The sequence below is a fragment of the Bos mutus genome, chromosome 25 (assembly GCF_027580195.1).
Source record: "Bos mutus isolate GX-2022 chromosome 25, NWIPB_WYAK_1.1, whole genome shotgun sequence".
Classification (NCBI taxonomy): Eukaryota; Metazoa; Chordata; class Mammalia; order Artiodactyla; family Bovidae; genus Bos; species Bos mutus.
Genome location: NC_091641.1, coordinates 21886724 through 21911659, shown reverse-complemented (window position 1 = coordinate 21911659; position 24936 = coordinate 21886724). Strand labels below are relative to the sequence as shown.

At 40.4% G+C, this 24936-nt stretch overlaps 1 protein-coding gene across 2 annotated transcripts in view; it reads left to right on the top strand.

The window, feature by feature from the left end:
• The window catches only part of METTL9 (methyltransferase 9, His-X-His N1(pi)-histidine), a 46382-nt gene that overhangs the window by 1492 nt on the left and 19954 nt on the right, over positions 1-24936 (top strand). For both annotated transcript variants that reach the window (XM_070362904.1, XM_070362903.1), the window contains exons 2-4: positions 11342-11532; positions 15535-15744; positions 23260-23444. In XM_070362904.1, coding sequence (XP_070219005.1) covers positions 11342-11532; positions 15535-15744; positions 23260-23444 — 586 coding nt within the window. The remainder of the gene's footprint in view (positions 1-11341; positions 11533-15534; positions 15745-23259; positions 23445-24936) is intronic.

The window sequence follows — 24936 nt, the reverse complement described above, 5'->3', positions numbered from 1 at the left end:
TTATTTAGAAAATATTTGTAGTGGGCTTTTTCTATTTTTAAAGGAAATTATAAATGTCTATAGAATTTTTTTGTAATCCCACAGCTATTGTACTAATACTTTGTTAATCACTCCAATGATATTGTTCAGTTCAGTTCAGTCGCTGAATCGTGTCCGACTCTTTGCGACTCCATGAATCGCAGCACGCCAGGCCTCCCTGTCCATCACCAACTCCCTGAGTTCACTAAGACTCACGTCCATCGAGTCAATGATGCCATCCAGCCGTCTCATCCTCTGTTGTCCCCTTCTCTTCCTGCCCCCAATCCCTCCCAGCATCAGAGTCTTTTCCAATGAGTCAGCTCTTCGCATGAGGTGGCCAAAGTACTGGAGTTTCAGCTTTAGCATCATTCCTTTCAAAGAAATATTGTTAGGAGTGTACATAAACTTACTAGGTGACCTTAACCTGTAAAACCACATTCTCTGCAATGGATTAGTCATTTTTAGAGTTGTACTGTAGTGATAATGTTTGGTTACTAAGATATATATATCTCGAAGTAATATGGATAATGATGTAAAACAGTGAGTAGAAATGTCATCTTTAACAGCTGGTAGAAATAAAGTTCTGGGTAGGATAAAAAGGCTTATTTCCATTGACATGGAATTATAGTAGAGTCTCTTGACTATAGATATTTATTATAACACTTGAGATTACTGATACTTCAGTATACTTGATGTTTTCAGTGCTCATAAAAGAGACGGACATATTATAAAAACGGAAAAACTGTTTAAGTCACTTGATTTTTATGGGGCCTGGGTAGAATTATAGCTGCAGACAGCCTCAGACGATGGCCTAACAAGACATCTCAGAATGTCTTCCAGTTGTATACTTTTTAAAAGTTGGATCTGTCAGGTTCTAAGGAAAATTAATACTGGTTTCCAGTACCTCCTTTGCTTCATTATGTTTCTAAGATACTCAAGTATGTGTAGTAAGTGTGTGTTTTAACCAGTTGAACATAACAATTTGGGCAGCTAGTTTCTCCAAATGAAGACTGATCTGGTGCTTTTTGAATATTGAGTAGAAGGGGGAAGATTGGCTCTTTTCCTTAGAACAGTCACTCAAGACATTATTTTGAGTTGATGCATTCACATTATGAAAATATTGTCCATGAATAAAAGATTAAAGTGAACAAAAGAGATGTTTATGGAAACCACAGTGAAATAAATGAAATAGGAGATTGTTCTCTCTGCCCTGGCTGAGTTGATGATTTGTTATCTGCTTTATGTTCCAGGATCCTTATAAACTTTGTTGCTTATGAAGTAACTTAACTCTAAATGCTTTCCCTCCCTTCAAGTTAATAGTTTATACCAGGTCTTCTGGTGTTCATTTGGGTATGTGGGTTCCATAGCCAGCCATCTGGATCTTTTGCAGTTGCATGGAAGTAGGGTTATGGATTTGATTGAACTATACTTACAAGTTTTCCTTATGTTTGATTAAGAAATTATGGTGGTGGATTCTGTGTTTAAAAGAGAGATCTTAGGCAATGTTTGTTCATTAAAAATAGCTATTTACTTCTGAATCCTGGAGAGGCAAGGCTCCTTTGGGCTAAAGCAGCTCTAAACCATAGTCACAGCACCATTTTAATACCTTGGTTTGGTGTGCTTGGTGTGCTAGTTTCACAGCTGGGATTTGTGTTTCATTTGGGGCAAGTGAGAAGGAAGGGAAGGGGTTTCTCAGCACAGATCGATATGGCTTGCCGGCCAAACAGGCACCACTGACTTTTTTGTACAGACTGTAAAGTGAGGGAAAAAAAATTTTTTTTAAGAAGTTTGCTTCAGAGAAAATTTCAAGTTTTCTTAATCAGCATCACATTCTTAATCACAGATTGAAAGCTGGGTACTTTGACTTACTGGGAAGAAAGTGAGGCAGGTTGGAGAAGGAAATGGCAACCCACTCCAGTGTTCTTGCCTGGAGAATCTCAGGGACGGGGAAGCCTGGTGGGCTGCCGGCAATGGGGTCGCACAGAGTCAGACATGACTGAAGCGACTTAGCAGTAGCAGCAGTGAGAAACTAGATATGTGACTTTTCAACATTGGCTGGCCCAGAACTTACAAAGAAAGTAATAATGACAGTAACTTTGAATCTAGTTTTTTTGAGGCATTGCACCTGCTAGTTAAGGCAACTGTTAAAGAGCTATTGAAACTTGAAAGAACTCTTAGGCCACACTAACTAGGTTCTTGATAATAAGAGTCATTCAGCAGCTTCTCAATTGATGGAGTGACAAAAGAATTGTTATAGAACTCCCTGGAACCAGGCCAGGACTGTTTCTCCAGTTGATACACTGCCAGGTTTTTTAAGAGCACAGATAACATTATCTGGAATTAATAAGGTAACTTGGGGAGGGAGATGGGAGGGAGTTTCAAAAGGGAGGGGATATATGTATACCTATGGCTGATTCTTGTTGAGGTTTGACAGAAAACAGCAAAATTGTGTAAAGCAATTATCCTTCAATAAAAAGTAATAAATATATAAGGTAACTTAAAATTGCAAATATGTGTATATCTGAGTTTTTCTTTTTGCCTTCTTATGTAAACTCAGAAATGTGCTCTGCCATAAGCAATGATGGATTTAAGATAGAATTGAAACAATTTGGATTTTTTCAGATGAAAAAATAGTACATGGACATCACAGCCAGAGGTCAAAGGTTGTGCTAAATACAGGTTCCATCTCCTGCTTCTCACTACCCAGTTGGCTTGTGGAGGTGGACCAAAGTTAGGCGTGAGTTAGCAGTGCCCAGAGGGGTCAGCCAGCTAGCCAGACAGATGCTGATAGATAGGTTTGTGTCCTCTGAAGTGCCTTGGAAAGTCTGGAGGCTTTTTCAGTGGAATACCAAAGAGATTTTGAAGAGTTTCTTTCCTTCCTAATAACCTGTGTTGAAACCCTAAACAAGTGTTAGGTGCAGTTTTAGAGAACAAGGAAGGTCCCTTCTTCGGGGTGTACCAGAGGCCTTTATGTTCCCCTGTGAAGGTGCCCTTGGGACCCTGATACTTCCTGTAAAAGACTGTTTCAGATCCTCTGAAGCTTTGTTAAAGTCTTGGGATTATAAACTACTAACAGCTAGTAAGTATTTGAAATGAAGATTGCCAATAATTTGTTTATTAAATCAAAATTGAAGTGATTTAATCTAATCTTTCCCTGCATGGAAGTGAGGGTGTCTTGTTACTCTGCACTTTCAAGTCTCCTATAAAGAGGTTGTTGGTTTAGGTTTGTATCATTTGTAGGAAAAGAATGAATGATTTGAATATTTACACCTGTGCTGTGCATATCTACAAGGTGTGTGTGTGTTAGTTGCTCAGTTGTGTTTGACTCTTTGCCACCCCATGGATTATAGCCCGCCAGGCTCCTCTGTCCATGTAGTTCTTCAGGCAAGAATATTGGAGTGGGTTGCCGTTCCCTTCTCCTAGGGATCTTCCCGACGTAGGGATCAAATCCGGCTCTCTTGCATTGCAGGCGGTTACTTTACTGTCTGAGCTACTAGGGAAGCCCTTGTACAAGGTATCAGTGAATCTGATACACAAGGCAGTCTGATACACAAGTGATTAAATGTCTGGACTGATAAGATTGCATTGTAGAGCTTAGAATGTGGTTTTTGAATCCTTAGCTGTCAAGGTCAGTGTCTTCAGGTTGGTCTTACCACTCACTGCAGTAGCTAAGATTCTCCTGTACTCCGTTAGTGGAGCCTTTCTGGTTGCCTTTAGTGGTATTGAATACCTCAGGTCTTTGGTTACTCACTTCTTTTGAGAATGGCAGAGTGCCCAGACGTACAGTGTGGTTTGGGGATTCCCTTGAACCTCAGTTCTCGACTGGCTTTTGTGAACCTTGAACAGGAAGGGCAAGAAAATCAAGTTATTGCGCTTCTATTAAGTGTCAGGCACTGTGTATGTATATTATCCTCTCTAATCCTTATAACAACTCTTGGAGGTAGGTGGTACATCCCCATTTTACAAACAGAGGCTAAGAGCAATGAAACTTGCTTAAGAGCACAGTTAATAGATAGCAGAGTTGGAATTTTGAATCCTGCTCTGTCTGGTTTCAAGGCCCAGGCTTTCCCCACTGTTTCACGGTGTCCCTCTTACGAAGCCTTGTTGCCTGAGGGGCTGTGAAAGTAGGTTGCCTTCTCAATAGCAAGCTGTACCCACTCTAGTGGAGCTCTGTGTAGACACTGAGATTATGTAACAATCCAAGTTGTTTTTGCTGTTTGTGAGCAGATAAAGATGAAAACAAGTGCTTGAAGTTCTGGCCTTTATCCAGTTTGTGCATGCTTTGGTCACGTTTAACAATGCGGGGGGAGAGGTCTTACCTGTGGTGTCTTTCTTGTGACACCAACCAATTCTCTGACACCAGCTAGGTGTTCTGTGATTCACTTCTATTTGACACTACCCAGAGTTAACAGCCCAGAGATGTAAGGGCTCCCTCCTGCAAGACTGTCCTCATGTGTGTCTCACATGCCAGCTACAGATTTAGGGTCCATAGCCTACCCATGCTTCTGTCTGATTTGGTTACAAATTCTGGGGTTTCCACAACCCCCCATCAAATTAGATAACGATTTACAGAGCTTAGGAAAACACTTGGTTTCTGTTTACAGTTTGTTATAGAGGATACAACTTGGGAACAGCCAAATGGAACAGAGGCATAGGGCAAGGGACTGGCGGGAGAAGGTAGAGGGTGTCACAGAGCTCCTAAGCCCTGTCCAGGTAAGCCATCCTCCCAGCATGTCCGTGTGTTCAGCTACCTGGGAGCACCCAGAACCCTGTCTTTCAGGAGTTTATGGAGGTTTCGTTACCAAGGTGTGATTGATGAAATCTTTGACCAGTGTTGGTTAAACTCAATCTCTAGCTTCTGTCTCCTCCCTGGATATTAGAGGTGGGACTGAAAGTTCCATCTTGCCCTCCTGGTCATCACATGACCATACACTCACTCTGGAGTTTCCTCAAGGTTTTAGGTGCTCTGTGCTGGGAACTTGGGATAAAAACCAAATGTTTATTTATTATTGAACCACATTACCCAAGAAACTTGCAAAGAGTCGGACACGACTAAGCGACTGACAAATGTATATACAAACGTGTATACGATTCAGTTCAGTTCAGTTGCTCAGTCATGTCCAACTCTTTGCAACCCCATGAACCGGAGCACGCCAGGCCTCCCTGTCCATCACCAACTCCCAAAGTCCACCCAAACCCATGTCCATTGAGCTGGTGATGCCATCCAGCCAATCTCATCCTCTGTCGTCCCCTTCTTCTCCTGCCCTGAATCTTTCCCAGCATCAGGGTCTTTTCCAATGAGTCAATGAGTCAGCTCTTTGCATCAGGTGACCAAAGTATTGGAGTTTCAGCTACAACATCAGTCCTTCCAATGAAAACCCAGGACTCATCTCCTTTAGGATGGATTGGTTGGATCTCCTTGCAGTCCAAGGGACTCTCAAGAGTCTTCTCCAACACCACAGTTTAAAAGCGTCAATCATCTACGCTCAGCTGACATTACCTAAAATCAGAAAGTTCATTTTCTAAAATAATTTTCTAATTCTAATTTTCCTAATGGGCTCAAGTCTTTTGTATTTTGGAAGAAAAGATTATTATATGCCATGTATCTGACTAGTTGAGGAACTCCAAGTAAGTTCAGAAAAACTTTTAACTCTATCCCTCAGTCTGATAAGCAAATATAATTTTATAGGAACATTGCATTTCTACTTTAAAGGAATTGGGTAAGCCCATGTAGGGGTTCTTAAGCCATGGTGATTTTGCACCCTCAGAGAAACTTGACAATGTCTGGGACATTTTAGTTTGTCATGACTGGGGGCTGGGGAAGTGTTGCTGGCATCTGATGGGCACTGGCTTGGGATGCTGTTAAACATCCCACAGCCCAGATCAAGGATTATCCGGCTCCAAATGTCAGTGGTGCTGAGGTTGAAAAACGCTGGCTTAGTGTAATTCTGTTACTATCTAGATCAGATTATCTTTAGACCCATTTATCCAGTCTTAATTGGGAGAATAGTCCTGCTTTCTTTTCTAGAATTGAATCTCACAGACAGGCACACTGGAAGAACAAAGCAAAGAGAAGCTTCTTTGAAAAAAAACTTCTGAAAAACCACATGCCCCTGAACAGGAGTTTGAATCAGTTGGGAGTGCTCAGCAGCCCATTCATTTGGCACTGTAAGGTGGGAAATGAAACATGCAGTGCTTTGCCAGGTGCCTGGGATAAGGTAGACGTTCTGTGTCTTCCTTCACTGCTTGCTGTACTAATGTAGTTCTGTGGTGGGTGGATAGCTTAACCACTATTTGCAGAATTGGGTTTAAGCAAGGCCTTACAAAAACCTTAAAGTTTTAGAAACTGACAAAACCCAGTGACAGCTGTCTCCATGGTTATCCTTGTGTTCTCTTCAGGATTTTACTAGAAACACTAACTTCTATCTGTTAGACTGCCTGTGATTTTTTAACAATTATTGTTAAATAGATGAACATTTTGTTGTTCATCTGTAACTGTACCAGGCACTGAAGTCAGTCATTGTCCCTGACCTTTTATGGAGCTTTGTGTCTGCCTGGGAAGACAGACCCTGAACATGCAATTTATAAACAGGTATTCCAGGTGCGCTATTTCAAATCCTGAAAGATGATGCTGTGAAAGTGCTGTACTCCATATGCCAGCAAATTTGGAAGACTCAGCAGTGGCCACAGGACTAGAAAAGGTCAGTTTTCATTTCAATCCCAAAGAAAGGCAATGCCAAAGAATGCTCAAACTACCGCACAATTGCACTCACCTCTCACACTAGTAAAGTAATGCTCAAAATTCTCCAAGCCAGGCTTTAACAGTATATGAACCGTGAACTTCCAGTTGTTGAAGCTGGATTTAGAAAAGGCAGAGGAACCAGAGAACAAATTGCCAACATCTGCTGGATCATGGAAAAAGCAAGAGAATTCCAGAAAAACATCTACTTCTGCTTTATTCACTGTACCAAAGCCTTTGACTGTGTGGATCACAACAAACTGGAAAATTCTGAAAGAGATGGGAATACCAGACCACCTGACCTGCCTTTTGAGAAATCTGTGTGCAGTTCAGGAAGCAACAGTTAGAACTGGACATGGAACAACAGACTGGTTCCAAATCGGGAAAGGAGTACGCCAAGGCTATATATTGTCACCCTGCTTATTTAACTTATATGCAGAGTGCATCCTGAGAAATGCTGGGCTGGATGAAGCACAATCTGGAATCAAGATTGCTGGAAGAAATATCAATAACCTCAGATACGCAGATGACACCACCCTTATGGCAGAAAGCAAAGAGGAACTAAAGAGCCTCTTGATGAAAGTGAAAGAGGACAGGGAAAAAGTTGGCTTAAAACTCAACATTCAGAAAACTAAGATAGCATCTGGTGGCATCACTTCATAACAAATAGATGGGGAAACAGTGGAAACAATGACAGACTGTATTTTTCTGGGCTCCAAAATCACTGCAGATGGTGACTGCAGCCATGAAATTAAAAGATGCTTACTCCTTGTAAGAAAAGTTATGACCAACTTAGACAACATATTAAAAAGCAGAGACATTACTTTGCCAACAAACGTCCATCTAGTCAAGGCTATGGTTTTTCCAGTAGTCATGTATGGATGTGAGAGTTGGACTGTGAAGAAAGCTGAGCACCAAAGAATTGATGCTTTTGAACTGTGGTGTTGGAGAAGACTCTTGAGAGTCCCTTGGACTGCAGGGAGATCCAACCAGTCCATCCTAAAGGAGATCAGCCCTGAATATTCATTGGAAGGGCTGATGCTGAAGCTGAAACTCCAATACTTTGGCCACCTGATGCAAAGAACTGACTCATTTGAAAAGACCCTGATGCTGGGAAAGATTGAAGGCGGGAGGAGAAGGGGACAACAGAGGATGAGATGGTTGGATGGCATCACCGACTCAATGAACATGAGTGTGAGTAAACTGAAAGTTGGTGATGGACAGGGAGTTCTGGTGTGCTTCAGTCCATGGGGTTGCAAAGAGTCAGACACGACTGAGTGACTGAACTGAACTGAACTGATTCAGGTCAGTGGTTATAAATGTTACTGAGGAGACATGAGACGTGAGAGAGTATTAGAACAGGGGATCCATCTTAGTCTGGAAGTTCAAGGAACGTATTTAGGCTTAGGTCACTTGGGGTAGTGGGAAATGTAGGAGACAGCAAATACCAGGTGAAACAGCTTTGGGAAATGAGCCTTCCAGAAAACGAAAGAAGGGTGCAGTGTTGTGACACAGTGAGTGGCTGGGTGTTATGGGCTGATAGGGAGTGTCATGAGGTGAGGCTGTGGATACAGAATGGACAAATCTTGTAGGGCCTTGTAAGCCATATTAAGTATTTTGAATATTATTTTAACATAACTTCTGTGAAGCAGGGTTGTGACATGATAAGATTTGCATTTAAAAATTTGCAGTTTCAGAGAAATGCTTAGTTCCTTAAATTTTCAAACCGTTTTTAATTTCTGGAAGCCACCTACACTTTAATGTTTGTGTATTTTTTTTAAAGTTTTATCAAGATATAATTCATGACTGTAAAATTCATCTTTTGAAGTATACAGTAGTTATAGTAGACTTCACAAAGTTGTACAGCCATCACCACTCTCTTAATTTTAGAACATTTTCATCACTTGATAAAGAAATCCCATATACATTAGCATGAAGACACTCCCCATTATCTCCTCTCCCCAAACCCTTGGCAACCACGATCTACTTTCTGTCTCTGAATCTGCCCATTCTGGACAATTTGTGTAAATGAAATCATGTAATCTGTGGCCTTTTGTGACTGGCTTATTTCACTTAGCATAATATTCATAGTTCACATCTCAGGAATCAGTGCCTCATTGCTTCCTATGTTTGATTGATATTCTTTTGTATGGATCAATTACATCTTGCTTATCCATTCATCAGCTGATGGACATTGGGATTGTTCCACTTTTTGGTAATTATGAATAATGCTGCCGTGGAACTGACATTTGTTCCATACAAATTGTCAGGAGGAACATGTGTTTCAGCCTTCATCTTTAAAGAGAAGGGCATTACTCCTTTTTATTCTGTAGCATATTCTGATCAGGAAGCATTTTCTTTTCTGAAAGATTTGTCTGGCAGTAAAGGTTCAACCACATGTGTTAATATTGATGAGAGAAATGCTGTTAAAAACTTGAGGCTTTTTTGGGGGGGTCGGCATTTGTAAGCATTATTTGCAGTTAATGGTGCCCGTTCTTGCTTCGTTCTGGAAGTCAGAGTCCGTTATTGTTCTGGTTGTCCATTTACAAGTGGGTGCCAAGGAATTCTTAGCTACTCTGTTCCACGTGAATGACTTCTTGTCCACAGTAATAGAATGTACCTGATTGCCTATTACCCAGGTGATGGCTTTCATCTTGATTAGTCATTTCAGAGAATTAAGAGAAAATAAAAGTTAGAATGGCTTCAGTATTACAGAGTTTAGAATGTGAACCAGGAGGTCAGGAGTATAATAAAAAATGGTTTATGACCTGCACTGGGGCATAACTTCAGGCACAATGAGTATTAAGAATTAGTTAATGGTTAAGCAGGAACATTTTCAGACCAAGATAAAAAGTGTAGGCAGTGAATGTAAGAAGCTTCATAGCTTGTCATATAGTGGGAAACATAAAGAGTATCAAGTTCAAGCAGTTTTGGTAAAAGTGTTTAATGGTGAATTAACACAAAACCATTAGCTGTTTGAAAGATTTGGTTTATCAAGTCAGGGCACAGAGTTTGTAAAAAATATTAGTTAATCTCTGAAACTTTAATGTGCTTGTTTGGTTATATCAGCGTTAGTGTTGGCAGTGTTACCCAAGATTTCTTTAAATATTTAGCAAGCTTAGGATGACTGTTAAATTGGTCGATCGGTTATGTAAGCAGTTACGGGACACCTACTGCTGATGAGTGGTCATACTTGTTAGGGTAAGCAGGTTACTTTTGTCTCTTCATTGGGGGAAATTGTTTCTTAGTTGATAAGAGATTAATAGTAACTGATCTACTCAGCAGTTTCATCATATACTTAATGGACTGACTTTTATTTATCAGGCCATGTTAGAGGACCCTTATCTCATTGCTATTATTATAGGAGTCTCATGTGTCTGGCCCTGTATTGAGGATAAGCCTGCATTAACTTGTTTAATCCTCAGAGTAACCTACCAGGATAGACAGAAACCAGTGATGAATTTAGAGTCTCAGAAATTTAAGTGATTGTGTGAGCTCGCACACAGGAATGGCTGAGCCGGGACTTGATGGTGGGCTCACTCTGAAGCTGCGTCCCACAGGCTGCTTCCCCTCTTGGTGTACTAACTCTAAGTGAAGATGGGAAACCTTTATTACACAAGATCACACTTCAGCCACAACTGAGGTCCTTGAATTTTGTTCTAAAATGTATGTTCTGGGTAGAGCCTGTTCCCGGTAATCTGCTTCTTAGCGTGTTATTACTTTGTCTTCTTATTGTTTGCATGTGACCTTAAGATCTTAATCTTTCTCAAGCACATTTGGCTCCTGTCTGTTAAACAGTGTTAAATGATTTGGTAAAGCACACCAGTATTTCTACAGGTCTCTTTATAGCCCACAACGAAAAGGGTAGCTAAATCAGGTCACTGGATTTTTTTTTTTTAATTATTTTATTTATTTGGCTGCACCAGGTCATAGTTGCAGCACTCGGCATCTTGAATCTTCATAGCATCACGGGAACTCTCAGATGCAGCATGTGGGATCTAGTTGCCTGACCAGGGATCGAACCAGGACCCCCTGCGTTGGGAACATGGAGTCTTAGCCACTGGACTACCGGGAAGTCCCTGGTCACTGGAATATTAAATCCTACTACTTATTGATTTGTTTGGTGGCTTCGAGTTAAATCACTGCATTGAGTGTTTTTAGATAGAAAACAAGGTTAATGTTGGTAGTTACTGCCTTCTTGCCTTGAATCTCCATGAAGGAGAGGCCAACAGAGCTTTCTTAATCTCGGGGTACAGTGGGCCATAGTGCTAGAAGTTTGGGGCCAGGAGTCAGTGTACTTGCCTGGCTCTGTCACCTCCCAAGCTGCATGACTCACAAGCCTCTTCACCCTTCCTCCACTCTCTTACCTGCCCCTGAAAGTAATGAGTTAAACCAGAAGCTAGGTAGGAGGAAGTATTTTATACCTTATAGGTCGTATAAGAGATGATTATTCTTAAAGTGCCATGAGATTTATGGTATTTGGAAATCTTAGATTCAATTTAGTCTTCTGTTTTTCGTTTTCGGATTTTTTAGATGATGCTTCAGTTCTGTGTTTTCATTTTTCTCATTCTTCTTTCTTTTTAGTGGTATGTGTGCAACAGAGAGAAATTATGCGAGTCACTCCAGGCTGTCTTTGTTCAGAGTTACCTTGATCAAGGAACACAGATCTTCTTAAACAACAGCATTGAGAAATCGGGCTGGCTATTTATCCAATTATATCACTCTTTCGTGTCATCTGTTTTTAGCCTGTTTATGTCTAGAACATCTATCAATGGGTAAGTGAATCTTGGATAATTTTTTCTTTATCCTTAGGTCTAGGAGAAAGAAAAGTTACCTCGTTGAGGTGTTGACCGTCTCCACAGCTACAACACTTGTAGTCAAAATCCTTGGCCCAGCCTTGGCAGGTTGCTTTTAAAATTCCGTATAACTTGATAAACAGCCTCATTGTTCTGTATTTCTGTGGTGGGAGTTACAGTGCTTCCTAATTTTGATGTTCACAGAAATCATCTGGGCATCTGGTTAAAGTACAGAGTCTGAGTCAGTAGGTCTGTAGTGTGGTCCCAATTTTTAACCCATTCCCAGGTAATGCCTATCCTGCTGCTGATCTAGTAGAGAGGAACAGGATACTTGGAACCAAGCTATAGGCAAAGTGTGCTTTGCCATAAGCACACTTCCCAGAAGCAGGTGTTCTGGGGAAGGATCTAATCTACTTCAGCCCAGCAGTAAATGGTGGCTTGCTCGAGTGATGGATTCTCCCTCTGTTCTTATGTAATGTCTAGACTCAGCAGGATTTTGTAAACTTACAAAATTCTCTGTCCCTCGAGTGGTTTTCTCAACTAAATCTGTGGACAACACTGTAGGAGTATTTTTATCCTTTGTCAGCCAACTTTTCAAACCCCAAAGCCTAAGAATCCAGAGCTCTAAAGAGAGAAGTGGCAGGGCTCAGTGCTTGAAAAGCCTGTGGGACCACTTATAGCCGCTGGCTGGGCCCACTTTTTCTTCTCTTCAGGTTTGGAGCCAGCTCCTACTGAATGTCTTGTCTGGATCCCAGTCTGTCATCTGGTCCTTAAATATGTTTTCAGGCACCACGAGCCATTTCTCAAGATTTCTTCCTTGACTTTCTTCATTGTTTATATGAAGTTGCCTTAAATTGGCTTCAGCAAACAATTGTTATTTTTGTGTTGGTGGTTGAGTTTATACAACTTGGTCTGCCATTTTGTTTCTAAAATTCACTGCATTGAATTTCTGTTCTGTGCCTTTTTTGTTGGGGGAGAGGACCAGGCTTGTCACCACAGCAGTGATTTTTAGCCTTTTTGGGATTCTGTACCTCTTTGAAAGTAATGTGAGGTAGAAATTCTCTGTTCAAATAGTCCTTACATTCAACACTTTGCTTATAATTTGGGGAGATTTCAAGCTCTAACCCTTCCTCCTGCCTCTACCCTATTGGCCCTGGTTAAGATTCTGTGCTCAGGGATTTCACATTTTGGTCAGAGGGCCAATACTAAGTCCCCTTTGGCTTCCCTTATCTATAGCGCTTCTGCTTTTTTTTTTTTAATAACCCCCATCCTCACCCCTTCCATCCACCCTCAGTGCCCCCTCCTGCAATAAAACAAAAACATCTCCTGCCCTGCACCCTGTTCTCAGCTGAAAGCTTAATTTTGAGCCCATTGGTACTTTCTCTCCATGGCAGTGGTAGCTTATTACCATGAGTGGCTATCTCTTACAGAAATAATTGGTATGGTAACCTTCTTGAATTAAAAAGTAAGATACATATTGGACTTCCTTTATGTGGGAAAGGGGAAAACCAAGAAAGGAGAGACTTGATAGCTGTGTTCTTTTATAAAGATATTTGTAAGGAGGTGTACCTCCTCTGTGGGCTTCCTTGAGGGCTCAGTGGTGAAGAATCCACCTGCAATACAGGAGACACAGGAGACATGGTATTTGATAGCTGGGTCAGGAAGATCCCCTGAGGTAGGAGATGGCAACCCACTCCAGTATTCCTACCTGGGAAATCCATGGACAAAGGAGCCTGGTTGGCTACAATCCATGGGATCACAAGAGTCAGACATAACTGAGCATGTGGACTGGGATGGGGTGGGGGTATGAGTTGGGAGAGAGGCATACTTCCTCTGTAGATTCCAAATCTAGAGAGAGCTTAGGCCAGAGAATGTAGAATGGTTATCACACACACACACACACACACACACACACGCATATGTGGACATCACTAACTTTGGGACTTAAGGACAAATTAGAGAGCCATACCTTTCCATGGTATGTGTTTGCCGGACACCTTGTATTGAGCAAAGTCATTGTCTTGGTATTTTAAGTGGGATAATTCTTCAGTGTCTGGAACTGCCCCGCACATTTCAGGAAGTCTGACTTTTCTGACCTTGCCCACTAAATCACAGCGGCACCCTCAAGTCACTGTGACCACCCAAAACTCTTCCCACCTAGTGCTCCCTAGAGGGCAAAGGTCATTTGGGCTCAATGAATTTAGAATTTTTTGTTGTGAGATTTTATTTAAATCTTTTGATGTAGCCTCTGTTGCTCATGATCTTTGGATATAGCACAATGCTTCTTTCTCTGGTGCCCTTTTGACATGAACTTTGACCTCAGGTGACCTCTAGCTCTAGAATTTTATGATTATCATATCATGGGTCCTTAGATTCCAAAAGATATGGCTAGGGAAGTGTGTTATTTTATAATTGGGAAAGCTTAAGCCATGTAACTATTTTGCAATTTACTTTTGGTGCTATGGCAGGTGGGCACCAACATTTGAAACATGCATCCCCCAAGCTCCCCCAAGCTTGTAACCTCTCTTACCTCTTCTTGTTCTGATTGTGGTTCCTCCGTGAAGTTTTATGTAGCTATTTCAGAAAGTTCAGTTCCGTTTTCATCCTGTTTTCCCATTAGAAGATAGGAGCAATTGAGAGTTGAAGACAAAGTTTAGGGGATGAAGTTTTCTCTGGGAGGTGGTTGTATTGGTGAATATCTCTGAGGGTTTCCCTCTCCCATTTTTTTAACATTTCTGTGGGACAGAAGATTTACTGCAAACACATTGTTAGGTTTGGTTGACCTTTCCTAAGGGAAAGGAGAGGAGGAACTCGCTCCATAATTTTAATTTTTTTCTGAAACCAGTCTTACCAGGAACACCCAGTTGCACACATCCTTCCAGTCACTGCATAACAAGCTTATTGTGCTTTATGATTGTTTCCACAAAGCAGCAGAACAGTACAGATTTCCCTGCCACCTCCTAGACCAGTGGTTTTCAGACTTGTCCTGGGCCTGAAGAGGAGGCGCCTTAGGAGCTTCTTCAGGCTGCAGAGGAAGGGTAGAAGTGCTGGCAGCAGCGCCGGTGCCCTCCACTCTCCTGTTACAGTTTACCTTGTCTGAGTAACATCTGCTTCGTTTAAAGAAATGCTCCTGCTGTTTACGGGAAGTTTGGATCCCTGCCCTAGACAGACTGGGATTGCAGAGCTAGAAAACAAGTTCTGAGTAGGGACACATTTTATTTCCCGAGACGATGCTTCCTTGAGACTTGGTGTGATCTGTAGCTGCTTTTCTTAGAGCACTCTTTGATTTCTATTTTAACTCCTCTATTTTCAAAGACATTACAAAGTTTTAGAGGTTTTTTAGGATTTTTAGAATTAACAGGACCTAGCCAATTGTATAACATACAAACTGACCCCCAAGTATGAATCTACTTTTAAATGCAAATTAACTGATATCACAAGGACCACTCTTCCTCTTTTCTCCAGTGTCTCTTAAAAATCTATTATCTAGACCTATTTTTGCTACTCATTGTTCAGTTTCATATTGTAAATGGCTCCCCCCTCACCATTTGCTTTTTCTGCTCAGTGTTATTGGCTAGTGTTGTAGGCTGATTCTGTTGGCCTGACATTTTTTTAAACTGATATACATGTTTTCTATTACTCCTTCCTATTTTGACTTTAATTTTTCACAGTCATCTTTTATTTTCTTATATTTTTCTTCCTGCCTTCACACCTTTTATTCCTCTCCCTGTCCCCACTCTTTTGGGTGTACTGTTTGCAGCCTCAGAGACAGATGATGATATTTGGAGGTGTTTTCTTATTTTGTTACCTTTGCTTTTTAACCATGAATCATAGACGATGTCTATTTTAATCATATACTCTTATAAGCATTTTGTAAATTCAGAAGGCTCTTGGTGCCATGTCACTGTTCTGTGTGGATGTTGGGTGGGAGGGCTTGTTTCATACACAGTCATCCATTTTTGTCCTTTTTCTCTTTTCCAGGTTGCTAGGAAGAGGCTCAATGTTTGTGTTTTCACCAGATCAGTTTCAGAGACTGCTTAAAATTAATCCAGACTGGAAAACCCATAGACTTCTTGATTTAGGTGCTGGCGATGGAGAAGTCACAAAAATCATGAGCCCTCATTTTGAAGAAATTTATGCCACTGAGCTGTCTGAAACTATGATATGGCAGCTGCAGAAGAAGAAATACAGGTATAGTTTTTAGACATGTTTTAGAGTATATTTCTTGGTTTTAGATGTGTTTCTTCTTAGTATTATTTTATTTAAATGATACAAATCAGAAACAATTTTCATGAGGAGGAATTTTAAAAAAATCTTTCCATGTTACAGCTGACCCTTAAACAGCGCAGGGGTTAATTCACGTATTATAGTCAGCCCTCTGTATCTGCAGTTCCTGCACGTCCGTGGATTCAGCCAGCACCAGACCATGTAGTATTGTAGTATTTACCTTTGAAAAATATGGGTCATGTGTAAGTGGATCCAAGCAGTTCAAAACCACATTGTTCAAGGGTCAACTTACAATTAAGTGGAAATTGAGAGAGAAATCATCTTTCCGTGGCAGTGTTTTTCTGAACTTGAGATTTTGGCACTGTAGGGAAGAAAAGGGCTTCCCTGGTGGCTCAGATGGTAAAGAATCTGCCTGCAATGCAGGAGACCCAGGTTCAGTGCCTGGGTGGGGAAGATCCCCTGGAGAAGGCAACAGCTACTCCCTCCAGTATCTTGCCTGGAGAATTCCGTGGACAGCAAGGCCTGGCGGGCTACAGTCCATGGGGTCGCCAAGAGCTGGACATGACTCAGTGACTAACACATAACACACAGGGAGGAAAAGGCAGGTGAGAGACAGTTTGGAAAAGAGAGATCAAATGTAGGGACTTGTTCCCTAATTTGAACCTGACATTCTCAAATCTTGTTTTTTGTTTATTTATTTTTTTAATTAAAAAAACTTCAAAAAATTTGTGGTAAAAATATGTAACAAAAAATTTACCACTTTAGCAATTTTCAAGTGTACAGTAGTATTAAGTATATTTGCATTGCAGTATAACCACTATCACCATTCATCTGTAGAGCCTTTTTATCTTTCCCAACTAAAACTTTATACTCATTAAACTGATTCCCCAGTCTTTTGTCCCCCTGGCCCCTAGAAGACACCATTGTACTTTCTGTCTCTATGAATTTGACTACTCTAGAAACCTTGAAGAATTGTACAATATTTGTCCTTTTGTGACTGGCTTAATTCAGTGAGCATAATGTCTTAAAGTTCATCCATGTGGTAGCATGTGTCAAAATCTCCTTTCTTTTTAAGCCCAAGTGATATTCCATTGTATGTATATACCAGATTTTGTTTATCCATTCATTTGTCAATAGACACTTGGGTTGCTTCTACCTTTAGCTATTGTGAATAATGCTGCTCTGAACATGGGTGTACAGACAGCTGTTAGAGTCACCGCTTTCCCTTCTTTGGGGTGCATACCCGGAAGTGGAGTTGCTTGATCATATGGTAAGTTGGTGGTTAATTTTTTGATGACTTGCCATACCTTTCCACAGCAGCTGCACCATTTTACATCCCATTTGCAGTGTACAAGGGTTCTAGTTTCTCGACATCTTTGCCATACTTGTTGTTTTCTGATCCTTTTTTTTTTATAATATTCTTCCAAATGGACATGAAGTGAGAAATCTTGGTTTTGAGACCATCCGCTGCTTGAGGGACTTAGGAAGAAAGTCATTCTTTATTCAGTATGGATTCTGTTGAGTGGAAGAAGAAGGTGCTGAGTATAGAATGTGAGAGGTAGAGGTATATAACCTGCCGCCTTTGATATTTTGGAAGCCGGCCTTAGACCTAGAAAGTTCAATTATACACTCCTCACTTTCCTACCATCTAAGTTTATAAGTAAGAGATTAATTTAGGAACAGACTAACCCTAGAGACAGAACATATTAGCGTAGCTCTTGGAGCAGGATTAGTTTTAAACTTTGGAAAAAACATAGATTTTTTTAGCCTGAGGAAGAGAATACCAATAGGAAGGAGGGGGAAGGGTTACTGTAAGTGGGGTTTTGCGTGCTAAGTTGCTTCAGTGGTGTCCAACTCTTTGCAATCGTATGAACGTCAGGCTCCTCTGTCCATGGGAATGCTCCTGGCAAGAATATTGGAGTCGTTTGCCATTTCCTCCTTCAGGGAATCTTCTTGGCCCAGGGATTATATCATGTCTCCTGCACTGGCAGGCAGGTTCCTTACCAAATGGAAGGAGGAAGAGGGTATAGTCTGTGGTGTAATCAAGCACAACAGAGCCTGAGAAGTTGAGTTAAAGTTAAGGGAGATTGACCTTCCTAAGAGCTTGAGCATTCAAGTCCTTGTCACTGTCAGTGTTTAAGTGGCTCTTAGGGACGTTATAGCAGACTTATCTGTGTGAGATTGATTTGTAAGATCCAGTAGTCTGCTCAGATTAGATCCTTGTGGGTCTGTGTGGTGGCACTTGAAATACATTCCTTCAATTAGAAATTAATTCACCATGTCAAGGCTTTGACCTTTGTTATAATGGTGACTTAAATCATGCTTAATTCCTAATTTGACTCTCTTCCATGTTTTGAAGTGAATATGGGGAGGAAGATATTAGAAATATGTCTTCAAGTGATTTTTCTCCCACCTACCCTGAGCCATGTCTTTGCTTGCTTGCCTGCCATTTAAACCCTTCTAGAGACTTAAGTGGCCAAATGGAATTTTAAGTGAGACTTCAGATGTTCACATTAAGTGATTCAGTACATGTAGAGTTTACATGTTATGTTACCTGATAAACTTGTACACCATGTAAAAAATACTTAATTTAGGAGAATTCCCTGGCAGTCCAGTGGTTAGGACTCAACATATTTTTTCACTGCTGTGATCCAGGTTCAACCCCTGATCAGGGATCTAAGATACCACAAGCTGCATGGAGCAGCCAAAAACAAAACGAAACAACAAAAGCTGACCTTGTTCCCCTAATACACATGCCAAAATCTTTTTGCAGTTTGACCTAGATAGGGAATTCATACTGGTTGACACTCCCTCCATGATGTTGTTACTATGAAATAAAAGCATATTCACAAAAGTGGCAACTTTTGGTGCAGTTTGAGGTTTATAAGACAAGTGGTAGGGTTCGCCTAATCCATGATGGCCGGGCAGACTTTTAGCTTACTTCCGTGGTTTCTTTCTTTCTTTCTTTTTTTGGAAGTAGCTATTTTTTGTTTCTCTTCAGTATATGGGCCCACAAAAACCTGGCTTTCTAATAAAGGTTCTGGATTTCATTTTTGAAATAAATCAATAAAACAGAAAATGGCCAGATTTCCCCTCTGCATTGACTATTTATGCCAGAAAGCCTGATCGTAAAATTTAAGGATGTGGTTTTGATTTTTAAAACAAAAATAAAGCTTTTCTTTACATTGTTGGTGTTTTGGTTTTTTATTTAGGATTTATCACAATACTGATTGCTTTGTTACTTCTCCAAGGAAGGTGTACTTTAAATCCTCCTGGAAGGCAAACTGTTACGTAACTCATTTTCTTGAAAATAATAACCCCGTGAACAGATACCTTGCTTCTTGGGTTAGAAATGCTGTTTTGTAAGAGCCATAGATATTTAGGAATGGATTATACAATTACTTTTTTTAAGTTTAATTTTTTAAAAAAATTTATGTTTGCCTTCGCTGAGTCTTTATTGCTTTACGCAGACTTTCTCTGGTTGCAGCGAGCAGGGGCTCCTCTTCGTTGCGGTGTGTGGGCTTCTCATCGTGGTGGCTTCTTTTATTGGGGAGCACAGGCTCTAGGTGAGCAGGCTTCAGTAGTTAGGGTACACAGACTCAGTAATGGCAGCTTGTGGGCTCTAGAGTGCACACCCCATGGGCTCCAGGAGTTGTGCACGGGCTTGGTTGCCCTACAGTATGTGGAATCTTCCAGGAGCAGGGATAGAACCTGTGTCCCTGCATTGACAGGCGGATTCTTATCCACGGCATCGCCAGGGAAGTCCTCTACAGTTATCAGGTTGGTGTAAAAGTAATTGCGGTTTTGGACTGTGGATTTTAAATCATTATAACTGAGCTTAAACACATCTTTATTAATCAAAAAGGAACCATTGCAATCAACACATTTTTGCCAATGAAAAAATAAGTTTATTCCTGTAGCATAAAATATCTGTGCTTCAGGATTTGATAAACTTTTGAAAAGCATTTTCTGCCTCCTGGTTGTGGAAGCCTTTTCCCTGCAAAAAGTTGTCGAGATGCTGAAAGGAGCGGTTGTTGGTTGGCAAGAGGTCAGGTGAATATGGCAGATGAGGCACAACTTTGTAGCCCAGTTCTTTCAACTTTCCACGTGTTGGTTGTGTGACACACAGGTGGGCGTTGGTGTGGAGAAGAGTTGGGCCCATTCTGTTGACCAGTGCCGGCTGCGGGGTTGCAGTTTTCAGTGCATCTCATTGATTTGCTGAGCATACTTCTCAGATGTAATGGTTTTGCTGGGATTCAGAAAACTATAGTGGATCAGACTGGCAGCAGACCACCAGTGACCATGACCTGTTTTTTGGTGCAAGTTTGGCTTTGGGAAGTGCTTTGGGGCTTCTTCTCAGTCCAGCCACTGATCTGGTCACAGCTGGTTGTCATGTAAAATCCACTGTTCTTCAAACATCACAGTCTGAGAAATGGTTCATTGTTCTTGCGTACAATAAGAGAAGACACTTCAAAAGGACGATTTTTTTAAATTTTCGGTCAGCTCATGAGGCATCCCCTTATCGAGCTTTTTCACCTTTCCAATTTGCTTCAAATGGTGAATGACTAGAATAGTCTGTGTCGAGTTCTTCGGCAACTTCTTGTGTAGTTGTAAGAGGATCAGCTTCAGTGATCCTCTCAGTTGGTCGTTGATCCTCACTGGCGGCCACTGCACTCCTCATCTTCAAGGCTCTCGTCTCCTTTGCAAAACTTCTTGAACCAGCACTGCGCTGTATGTTCATGAGCAGTTGCTGGGCCAAATGCGTTGTTGATGTTGCAAATTGGCTCTGCTGGTTTATGATGAATAAAAAAATCACTTGAATTTGCTTTCTAACACCATTTCTACAATCTAAAATAAATATAAACAGCAAGTAATAAGTCATTAGCAAAAAAAACATAAAGTGAGAAGTGCACATTAAAATGATGTATAACATAACCACGTTTATTTAAGAATGTATTCCAATATCAAATGGCAGAGTTCAGCAGTGAAAACCTGCAATTACTTTTGAACCAACCTAATAACATTTTGATTATGTACACTAACAAAGAATTCCACAATTCAAATGACAGTAAATAAAAACTGTTCTTCGGCAGGAAAATAATTTTGGCAGCATGGTTAGTTCCTCTTACTGCTTTTACCGAAAGTTAATGTGAATGTTAGTTTATGTGATCTGAATGGTGTTTCGTAGATGGTGGAGGATACCAGCGTAAGGCAGGGTGAAGAGTGGTAGTGGGGATGGGCTTGGAATTGCATCTGCACGGGTAGGTCATACATGGGTAGTTCAAAAGGAGTTGTGTGTACATTTTTGACACCAGAGAACAAAGATCTTTAAAGATGCTTGCCTTTAATGCATTATCTATAGGTTAAGGATCTTTCTTAAAAAGGAAGGAAAATATTGTAATTAATTCTATTCCTTAAGTTCAGACTCTTCTTTTTTTAAACGGAAAGATACTGGAAACTGAATGGATAGCCATTCATTCTCAACCCACCACCGTGGAAGCACTTATACAAAGATTAATTGTTAGGTTCTTTCTCACCTATATGGAGAGAGCAGGTTTATTGTCTTGAATAACCTACTAGAAGAGTTTCCAAGCTGTAATATCTACTCTGCTTGTGCTTTACAAGAGCCTGGACAAGTCACTTCTTTCATTTTTCTTATAAGAGGAAATTTCGTCTTATAAGAGAGGAAAATTCAAACATCTTGTTAGGATTCCTGGGCTAGCATGCAATTTGAGTGGGGCTGGTAAATTTGTCTTTATCAGTGGAACTGAGTTTACAAGTAGAAATCACAAAACAGAAGTAAAGATGAAGTTGGACTTCTATAAATATAGTTTTAACTGTCCTGGTTTTAAGGCTATCAGGATTTTGATTTTCTGTTATAAACGTGTGTTTCTATCTTTCAAAATAACCAACATGGAAACTACCTATCTTCAAGTGATTCTGAGATGGATTTGGTGAGATTGTTCTAGATTAAAACATGCCAGTGATGTTTGGCTTCTGCTTTGTTGTAATCAGGTCTAAGTTTATTTGTTTGTTTTTTTGAATCAGATATGTAGTTTGTCTTCTGCAAATTTATGAATTTAAACTGGCTGTTTGGCTAAGGTATTGATATACAAATAGCCTTTAAAAGTGATTTTGGAGCTGTAATGCCCTGCTTATTTCAAGTGACAGAAATCTGACTAGCTCCTTGAAGTTCATCAGAGTGTTGTTTTGGAGGAGGCTTTAGTTTTTAAAAAAATATAGATTGAAAAGAAGATGCATCTGACTAGTTTGTATTTCTTTTTATTCTGCTATGCAAAAATGTTCTGAAATGTCATAAAATATCTGCTCAGTGTGATCAAAGACTTGTTTAAAAGGTCCTTTTTCTTGTTTCCTTTTGCTCCCTGTCTCTGTCATAACATGCCTCACCTACCACATTCTGATTAATATAACCAGGCAGGAGTGAGTAATTAATAGAATTGCCGTAACACTGTGACAAACAAAGACTCTTGATATAAGGACTCCTACCCTCTGTGAGTAAAACATTGTAAAGGACTAGAAAGTGTTCTTAGGGCGCAGGAGTCAGGGAGGGGAGAGAGTGAAGGAGCAGGAGAGAGAGTGACTATGTGTGCATGAGATACTGAGCGCTGAGAGAGGTGTATTAACCATGGTCTTCACTTACTGTTTTAGCAGGATGTCCTGTGCTTTGTTTTTTCTACAGTTATTTAGATATGAAGATTCTAGAATATGAAATAGTATCTCTCTCCTAGAACATGCTATGCTATGCTATGCTAAGTCACTTCAGTCGTGTCCGACTCTGTGCGACCCCATAGACGGCAGCCCACCAGGCCCCCCGTCCCTGGGATTCTCCAGGCAAGAACACTGGAGTGGGTTGCCATTTCCTTCTCCAGTGCATGAAGGTGAAAAGTGAAAGTGAAGTCACTCAGTTGTGTCCGACTCTTAGCGACCCCATGGATTGCAGCCTAACAGGCTCCTCCGTCCATGGGATTTTCTAGGCAAGAGTACTGGAGTGGGGTGCCATTGCGATGTGCGCAAAAGATCATAGGTTGTAAATGGAAATTATCTTATATCACCCTAACCATTCTTAAAATAGGAGGCACCCTAGGAATAAAAAACATGATTATATGGTGTATATTACATCCCAGTGAATGTAAAAGTTGAATTCTTCATTCATTAATTGATGTTCAAGAATTTGATGCCCTAGTTTCATAACCATTTTTATCATCTATATCTTCGTACTTATTCAACATACTAATTCGTACAAAGGAAACTTTGTATGTTTTGGAAATAGATAAAATGCTAAATTTAAAGAAGTATGGTTGTCTACTTTTGCATGGCCATTTTATTACTGCAAATATATATTATAAATGAAAATTTTGAACTTACTTTGATTTGGAAGACAAAATTAAAGTCTTTTCTGGCATCTAAATATTTCTAAAGATGTCTTTAAGGGTTTTTATATCTTTCTGATTTTTCCAGAGTGCTTGGTATAAATGAATGGCAGAAGACAGGGTTCCAGTATGATGTCATCAGCTGCTTAAATTTGCTGGACCGCTGTGATCAGCCTCTGACTTTGTTAAAAGATATCAGAAGTGTCTTGGAGCCAACCAGAGGCAGGGTCATCCTTGCTCTGGTCTTGCCTTTTCATCCCTATGTGGAGAACGGTAAGTGTGGACACCCACTTAGTAGGCCTATTATCCAGCATTGGTGTTTGTGATTCTGTGCAATCACAATTAGACGTGATCTGGTATTTCTTAGAATACCCTGATATTTAACAAAGTACAGTTAACCCGTGTAACATATCGCCTCAGGTAATGTTTGTCTTCATGTGGATTTTATAGTGCTTTCTTTGTACTCTCTTTGCAGTGGTAATAATACTGAGCTGGATTTGCCTGCTCAAGATTAAAAGCCTAAAATGCTTTTAAATGGAGCCTTCACCACTAAGTTAATAGCCTTTTGAGCTGAGTCAAGCAGTAAATGATGCCTTTTAGTCTACCTGAATATACTTGTTGAATGTCATAGCTACCTTGTATTTTACATCTCTTGTTCCTAAAATGATAAATGCTATTGTTATCCATTTTCCCTTTTGAAGACCATTTGTGTCCCAATGCGTATCATTTCTTTGACGTTTGGTTTTTCAGTCGCATGGTCTTACTCTTTAACAATATTGAATGAAGAATATCTCAGAAGAAATGGTTAGATTTTATACTGCCTCATATTTACTATGACTTTTGGCCATAGTCACATTAATTCACACTTGGCTTTAGCTTATGTGATTTGCATTTTAGATCATGTTCAAAGTTTTGACTTTAAGCCTTGTTTGCATTTTTGTAAGTTATTGTACAATAATTAAAATTTATTTATTATGTAAGTAACACATGTTAATATTTGAAAATCTTTTCTTCTTTTACTACCTTGTTCAACTTTGGGTTCAAAAAACTCTTTAAGAACTTGTTGGCATTCTTGAGAAGTCCAGTAATATTTTGCTAGCATCATAGTTATCAAATACCTATAAAAATCTTCATCCTAAGGAATAATGCTCAAGTTTGCTTATAACCGTGGATTTGTGTTGCCACTCACTTGCTCCTTTGTTTCTTCTTGTTCTTATTTTTTTGCCCCATCAGGTCTTAGTCCCTTCTAATTCAGTGCTTATCTTTAACATTTACCAAATGTTTGTGGATCTGTTGTTGATAGTGGGGAAAATGGAGAATTCTTTAGACATAGGAAGGTAGGAACAGAATAGATAGAATAGATGTGTTTCCCCCCGCCCCCGCCCCCGCCCCCATCTAGCATGTCCATTTTTACATTCCTTTGTTGAGCCATTTTGTCACGGCAAAGAAAAAACTGCTTGAACGTGTGAGTGCCACACCACGCCTATGTTTGTGGGGTAGGGAAAAGCCTGGTTAATGTCATCCTGATAGTTCAGTGGCCTGACCTGTTTCAGTGCTGTTCCCTCTGTGAGTATGCCACGGCTCCATCTCGCTGCATTGCCGTCACTAGTCATCAGCTGGCAGGTCTGGGCTTCCTATGTCCTGTTGGGCAACCACACGATGGAACTTTAATGCTATTTCCTGGCATAGCAGGAGGTGGACTCAAGCAGGGGAAGAAACGTCAGTCTAAACATGAAATCTATTTCCTTGTGTTTCTGACACTAAA